At 42.4% G+C, this 8,047-nt stretch overlaps 1 protein-coding gene across 1 annotated transcript in view; it reads right to left on the bottom strand.

Moving 5' to 3' along the window:
* Positions 1–2,532: 2,532 nt before the first annotated feature.
* NIPAL4 (NIPA like domain containing 4) overlaps positions 2,533–8,047 on the bottom strand; it is a 53,055-nt gene continuing 47,540 nt past the window's right edge. Inside the window, exons 4-6 of the mRNA XM_015428367.1 lie at positions 7,430–7,520; positions 6,761–6,921; positions 2,533–4,014 (exon numbers count right to left, since the gene is read on the bottom strand). Of these exons, the coding sequence (XP_015283853.1) occupies positions 3,410–4,014; positions 6,761–6,921; positions 7,430–7,520 (857 nt within the window). The 3' untranslated portion in view covers positions 2,533–3,409. The remainder of the gene's footprint in view (positions 4,015–6,760; positions 6,922–7,429; positions 7,521–8,047) is intronic.

Genomic DNA, 8,047 nt, shown 5'->3' with positions numbered 1-8,047 from the left:
ATAATCTCACCCTAAATTGTAAATTAAACACACCCTAAATTATACATTCAACAGCTAACAGACATTAGAGTTTCCTTTTTTCCACCGGAAATTATGGTGCAAACATTAAGTGCAGAGTAAAAGGTTAAGAGCTTACACACAGGTAAATTGGGACAGGGAGTAATTTTACCTCAGTGAATGCATTGCATAAACACAGTAATAGCTAGGGCCATCTACATGTGTCACAGGTGGCTTTCTGGATTAAAAAAAATCATCTAAAAGGACGGGGGGGGATATCATCGTCTGAGAGGGTTGGCAGCATGGGAAGATGGGCAGTGCCTGGGAGGGCTTCTGCTTGGACAGCAGCAGCAAAAACAGCATTGGGTAGAAGGCAGGAGAGCCCAGTTATAGCCAGCTGATTTGGCTTCCATCTCCTTTGATTACAGTTCTTTTCCAATGCAGCTTTGTGTCAAGTTGAACTGGGCTGAGGCACAGTTATTTTCAAAAGCCTCTGTGCTCTAATCTGCTACTGCAGGAGTACCTCAGGGACAGGGGTAAGCTGCAGCGTCACAGGAACGGAAGGACAAGTCTCCTCCATGAACTGAGGGCCCTTTACTCAAAACTAGTTTGCTGTTGGCCCACAGGCTCAGGATGTCAGCTAGTTTTGTTAAGGTTCTGTCTACCGACTTCGGTGATTTTTGGTTTAGGAAGCAATCTGGAGATCGCAATCAAACAAATCTCATGCATAGCTCAGCAGTCTCATGATTTTGAAAAGTGTGGCTTATAAACCAGCTTTGTAGATCTGATGTGTTTTCCCACAATCAGTTAAATTACATAATATTGTTTTATAATTTCTTGGTCATCTAGGCTAAGAAAACATTTCATTGGCCAAAGAAAGACAAGCAGTCCTGGGAGGTGTATCTCATCTGCTTGTCATGCACACCTTAAACACCACAAGCTTGAACACCCTTAATCCCAGTTTACATGGTTATGATCATATCTGAGATCTGAGCTGTCACAAGCATCTACAGATAACACACTAGATGGTTACAATTTTTGAACAGTAAAAAAGAGGACGTATTTCCTGACTGACTAGTTCAAACAAGTGATCACTATTTATTATTTACTATTAAAATCTCATTTTAAATACCACTACTATTTAATTTGTGATAATTGCTACTAACTAGGAATATTCCTAACCTTCCAACCCCCAAAGAGGACATTTTCATCAATTTTTAAAGAAAAGCCAAAAAGAGGACAGACACCAAAAAAAAGAGACATGTTCTCTTAAAAAAAAAAAAAGGGCATCTGGTAATCCTGGACAACACAGTTTGTTGACTTTAGGAAGCATATTTTCTCTCCCTGCCCCACTCCTCTTCTTAAAGAAGGCATCTGAAAATACATACACACGATTCCAAGATACAAACCTTATTGAGAACAGGCTGGCTTGCATATTAAGTGTTAGCTTCTTCATTTAAATGAAGCAGAGCATAATCCCCAGACAGGGGGTGCCACTGCTTTCTTGGTACTTAGTTGAGGCACTTTGAGTGATATATAGAAGACAAGTCTTGCATTACTTTGGCAGTGTGTGAGATGCTGCAGTACCGCTCCTCGATCCCATGCCACCCACTAACACAGCAAACCCCAAATCACCTGGGAGGAACCCATGTTCTGATTTTAAGTTAGTTCCTCAAATGCTGACTGCTGCTCCCATGGTAAGGGGGAAACATCATGTACTTATATTATCCTGGCATCATGAGAAGGGTGCTATTGAGGCACCAGGAGTATGAGGCCCAAGAAGTATCTTATAGCAGTAGAAGAAGAAGAGATTGGATTTATACCCCACCCTTCACTACCCAAAGGAGTCTCAGAGCGGCTTACAAGCTCCTTTCCCTTCCCCTCCCCACCACAGATACCCTGTGAGGTAGGTGGGGCTGAGAGAGCTCTGACAGAAATTGCTCTTTTTCAAGAACAGCTGTGCCAGAACTATGGCTTGCCCAAGGTCATCCAGCCAGGTGCAAGTGGAGGAGTGGGGAATCAAACCCGGTTCTCCCAGATTAGAGTCCACGCACTTAACCACTACACCAAACTGGTTGGACATTGGGAACAGTTGGCTTTAGCACCTGAATACACAGTACGAAGGATTTTACCATGTGTCTGCTGTTGATCAGAAATGCACAAAAGTGAGAGCATGGCAAAATACTACATTGTAGAACACTGCCGTGCATCTCTCCCCATGTTTGTCTGTATATCACAGTAAGCTGCCACTTGGTAAAAAGATTTCTGTATCTCTCTTTGGACTGAGCTGCAAAACCATTGTGCCAATTTGTCAGGCATTAAATCCACTTGCCAATCCTAACAGAAAAATAAAGTATATTTTGTCTTCTCAGAAATTCACTTATTGAGATAGAATGTAACTTCCAGTTTCCATATATTTCCCACAAGTTGCTATCATGTGGGCATTGTGGGTCAAGAAATCAGAACACTATCACAATAAGCCTCCAGCTATTCACTGGTACTGGAAAATTGAGGCTCCAATATCAATCAGAGCAGTGTGGAATGGCACCATTAATATGCTAACTCAAAAAAATTGAAGCAAATACTATTTAGAGTGGCAGAAGCCCAAATGGATTTGGTGAACATATACAGAATATTAGCTTGTAAAATCTACACAGGATGAAAACACACACATGGTCTAGTCCTACTGGGATTGTGTCACTACAAAGAACAGAGGATCACATGACTGAATTCTTCCTCACAGGAAGAACTTCCAGATAATAACATGAAGCTACAGTGTCAATTCTAGCATAGCCTCTCTCTGACATAGCTTTTCAAAAAAGAATTGTCATATATTTTCCATCACACTTTCAGCACAGGGTATAACAGCTTTTGTTGAGGCGTCATGGAGTTCGGAATATAATCATCCCCTTGGTCTATTAGAGCCCAGGTATTGCCTGCAAAACATTTTTTCTTCATGCTGTTAGGGATACTTTAGATGATCTCAGAGGAAATAATTTCTTCCATCTACTTCTGCTCTTATGCACTTGAGGTGGCATTTTATGGGTTGCATATTTTTAGATGTCTTGTACAGGACTGTAGTAGCAGCTTCAGCCATTGGGCCAGAAACCAAATTTCTTCAAATGGCCAGTAAAGACCTGTCTGCTGGCTTGGCACATGCATAATATCATCCATGACAATTCTATACAAAGAAAATAATGTAAAGTGGAAGGCCAAAGTTAAAGAACAAACAGATCACTAAGCAGAAAGATGGTGAAGGCACTTATTCATTGTGTTCAAAGAGGTTGTCTTTTTCAGAATATATATATATATATGGTCAAGCTTAATTTGATGCAAAGTCTTGCATGTACATGCATATCTACAAATAGTCTGCTCCGAGTCTCTGAAGCTAGAGGATTAATTATTTTGGGTTTCAGCTATATATCATGAATACTTTGGGTTTGCTGTCAACTGGAATGCCAGAATTATCGAGCTCTATCAGGATATTCTTGTCATCCTTGATTACCTGGGTCTGGTCAGTATTCTGAAGTATTTGTGGCAGGGTCCTCACACTGAGATCCACATCTTTGAAGACATGAAGTAAAAACACTCCTAAAATAATGGTGAGGAATCCACACACTGTCCCGATAATGTCCGTCACAGACATAGCAACCCATTCTTTAAAGAGAATAACTGAAGTAGTGATGACTATGGTGGTAAATAATACATAGTAGATGGGGAAGACCATGGAGGTGTTGAAAATGTCCAGAGATTTATTGAGGTAGTTGATTTGGGTGATGATAGAAGCCACTAAAGTAAGAACAAGGATCCAGGTCAGTGGATTTTGCAATACAGGCCGGTGAGCAAAAAAGCCCTTGATGGCAATACCCAGCCCTTTGACTGAAGACACTGTGAAAGCCCCGATCACAGAACAGATGGTGAGGTAGATGAGAATATTGGTTTGGCCACAACGGGGTGCCACAAAGAAAATCAGAACCAGGCAGATCACCAACAGAATGCCAGCATAAACAAGGAAACCTGCAAAGGGGGGGAAAGTGGCAGTTTGTGAAATAAAACACAAAATTAAATCCACATGTCTGCTATGGGAACTGACTATGTTGATTGGAACAAGGTAGCAATGCACAGTAATGTGAAGACTTAAATCAGTTAGCAGGAACAGAACATGGCATCATTCTACCCAAGGAATGGAGCCATGTCAACTGAAGTCTGCCAAGAAGGCTGGAGAAACAGAAAGCACTCATCTCCAAGGGAGAATTCAAAGTAGGGTTGCCAGCTCCAGGTTGGGAAATGCCTAGAGATTTTGGAGGTAGAACCTAAGAAGGGCAGGGTCTGGGGAGGAGAGGGGCTTCAATTGAGTATAATGCCACCTTTCCAAGCAGCCCCGTAGCTAGGGTTTTTTTGGGGAGGGGGCATACCTGCTATTTAAATCAAAGACTCTCAGGCAAGGGGGGTCTGCTTGGTGCGCACCCACACAGCCCCCACTAGAGCCTTCCTCTGAGGTGAGCCAGAATCCCAATGTTAATAGACACTAAGGCTCCTCAGAGCTCTAGCAAAGCTGCCGTGTTTTTGTTTTTTTTTTAAAAAGGAGAGCGGGGATCAAGCTTCCTTCCTCACTCCTTCCCTGAGCCGACAATCTTTTCCGAAGCCTGGCAGAAAATCCAACAGGAGGAGCAAACTGCTGCAATTCGACCAATGTGTGTGTGACTCGATCAACCACTGGTTGCTGCTGGGTCCTAAAGAGACTCAGCTCATTACAGATGAGCTCAAACAGGGAGATGCTGGCTCCTATTCGTGAGGGATTGATCAGGGGGTGAAAGAGCTGGAGGGAGGGAGGGGAGCTGAGAATCGGGGGAGGGGCCCACAAAACAGCGGGGGGCCAGGCCCCATGGGCCCCACATTAGCTATGGGCCTGTTCCCAAGTGACCATTTTCTCCAGGTGAACTGATCTCTGTCACCTGGAGATCAGTTGTAATAGTGGGAGAACTCCATCCACCACCTGGAGACTGGCAAGTCTAATCCAAAAAGAGCCATGTGTGCATGTTTTGTTCCTGCAGTTGTATTTTTGTAGTCAGATTGTCAGAAGCTGCTTCCCCACTCAGAATCCCCAACTGCTTTTTAAAGTCCTGTAATTTCAAAAAGCAGTTTGATAAAGGAACACAACAACAAACAACCTTTATTGGCATAACAACTGAATTATAGCAGGGAGGAAAGAGTCTGAACAGTCAAGGCCCTGTCTACTGTTATACATTACTCGCTTCCTAGCTGCAAGATACACAAATTTGGCCACAGTTTCAGTCACAATTTGGTTCTGAGTAGATAATAAAAAAATAATTTTGCATTCATCAGATTTCCCTGGTTGCTCTCTCAACCAGGGATCAATAAGTGTGGAACATATAGCAAGATAATAAGTACAGTGCAAAAAAAAATGTTCAAGGCTCTCTATGTCCAACCGATTACATGTGCATAGCCTGTTAGCATATGGTATTTTATGAAATCTTCCGTAGAGAACTGCAGAGGGTAACACATTGAAACGGGCTAATGAATAAGCTCTGCGGTAGTGCAAGGCTGTTAAACAGGTTAAATACTCTGCCATATACCCAGAGGGTAAAATCCCCAAGCCTAAGGGTGAACATCTACTTTTAGCAAGGCTCCTAAGATCCTGCATCTCGATGTCAAGGAGTCTTTGTTTGATCTGTGCAAAGGCTGAACTTTCGGTAAGGGAGGATAAGTCGTCAATACTGATCCCTATTGAATTGATTTTCTTTTCAATGTGGTTTAACCACACTGAAGACTGAGACTCCATCAGCATGTGAAAAATAAGGCTACCGTTATTATTCTTAAAATGTAGATGTAGCCAAAATTTGACAGTATTAATCCATGCTTTAGTTTCAAGGAGCCTTTGATTAGTCTCCAGGTGGATGGCCACATGAGGCACACACATGGGCAGGCCCAGTATTTTTCGAAGGAAGTTAGATTGTATTCTTTCCACTTCCTTATTGAAGGCCTTGATCCAAACAGGTACTCCATAAAGCAATTTTGCACTAATCTTATGATTGAATACTCTAATAGCTGCGGGAACATATTGATTACCCTTGGTAAAATAAAAACGGATAAGCGCAAGTACGTTGCAGTTCACAGCTTTTATCACTTCCCTGCTATGAGGAACCCAACTGGCTCTATAGTGGAAATGTATTCCTGTTCGATCCGGTTGCCTCTTATATTCTATATTGAGGGTTTCCACGCTTTTCCAAAAACCATGATTTTTGATTTCTCAAAGTTCAAAGTCAATCTATTTAGTTCACAGTATTCATAGAAGCATGATAATAGCTGTTTCATTCCAGTTTGCGAAAGGGAAAGTAACACGGCATTATCTGCATATAAAAGCAGTGGAACGTGGATTGACCCAAGTTTGGGACTGTGGCCATCTATGTCCTCCAAGAAAGAGACCGTATCATTTATAAAAAAGATTAAAAAGTAGTGGGGCCGGAATACAGCCCTGTTTCATCCCGATATTTATTGGGATTTTGGGGGTTAGATCTCAAAAGGCACACAATAGTTTTGCAAAGGCACTGTGGAGATCATCCATGTGCCAAACTTATCAGTGTTTATAGATGTGAAGCCTTACTTAAGATCCATCCCCACAGCAGTGGCTTCTGACAGCCTCAGCACTACAGCCATCACATGTCAATCGGATCTCAAATGTTTTCATATCGTCAGCTGGACTGTGACACCTTTAATCATGGCTACTCTGCCTGGTACTTACCTGGCTCTTTTAGTTTAGAAGACATTTCATTCAGAGTGGTGACTTCCTCTTCCTCAGGAGCATGAATCACAAGCACTGTGCTGCCCACAATGCTCAGCATGCAACCTAGTTTCCCCAATAGATTGAGTCGCTCTCCGAGCAGGTATGAAGACAAAATGGAACTGTGTGGAACAAGGGGGGAAAGAAAAGAAATCAAAATGATTGCTTAGAGAGGATGGCCAAGGTGCACTAATTACAGATTTACAGAACTTTGGAATTCCTTCCAAAGAGGGAGAGGGAGAGATTTCAATGGTATACACAGTAGCTGGATACTCCCACTTGGTATCATAACTGGCATCATGCTTCAACAACCAGATAAATTCTAGCAAAATGAAATGGTGCCAGATGATGAAGGCATCGTCCAATGAGAAGAGAATTATCATGCACTGGAAGTGAAGGAATGTAGAATAAATGAATGTTGGATGGCAAGTCACACAATAGCAACTATCAAGGGTCAATTTCTGCTGTGAGACGAATGCACAGCTCATTGCAAATATCTCACTTTCTGCAGAGCGGGAAAATGTTATCAAGGTATTTTTCTATCTGTATGGAAAATCACATTAGTACCACTTGGAGCTTTTGGGACCCAGAATAATTATTGGAGGAGAAGAGAGAATGAGTGCAAATCACCTTATGAGCACGCTCAGTGATCCAAGAGGAGTAACAATGGTTGCAGGTGCAAAGGCATACGCAGCAAAGTTGGCAGCTTCTCCTCCACCCACTGAGCAAACAGACAAAAGATAAACCAAGAATTACAGTTAATATGACACTGCTGTTCAAATGCACGTGCTAGTTTTGTTTGCATTCTGTGGTATTAAATTAATCTGTTTCAAAAGAGAACTGAAACCCAGTGACCATAACAAAGAAGAGAGGGTTGTTGTCAGCTAGCTGCCATTCTGTCTGCTGTATGTGGTGTTACCTGTACAACCTGTGCAAGCTGTTACACCCATCCCCCCCCGTGTGTCATCTTACTTCATTATATTGCATGTGTAGCTTTGCAGAAACTGGCCAAGGTCGAGCAGCTGGAGGTGGGAGTCGTGGTATCGCTTCGCTGTTATGGTTAGCTTGCCTGAGAACTGAACTTGTGTATAATGTAGAACCGTTATGTTCCCAAGGAATTGGGCGCGCGTTTTCTGTTCTATTCCCGCCAGAGGGAATGGGGCTAATTGGCCCTTACCTGGTTCAAGTTCCTTTATTATGTAGTCCCAGTATGATTGCAGTTATTCCTAACAATGTCCTTGTTCCTGA

The sequence above is a fragment of the Gekko japonicus genome, unplaced genomic scaffold, assembly GCF_001447785.1.
Source record: "Gekko japonicus isolate JY-2015 unplaced genomic scaffold, Gekko_japonicus_V1.1 scaffold635, whole genome shotgun sequence".
NCBI classification, from domain to species: Eukaryota; Metazoa; Chordata; class Lepidosauria; order Squamata; family Gekkonidae; genus Gekko; species Gekko japonicus.
This window is presented reverse-complemented; position numbering and strand designations above follow the sequence as displayed.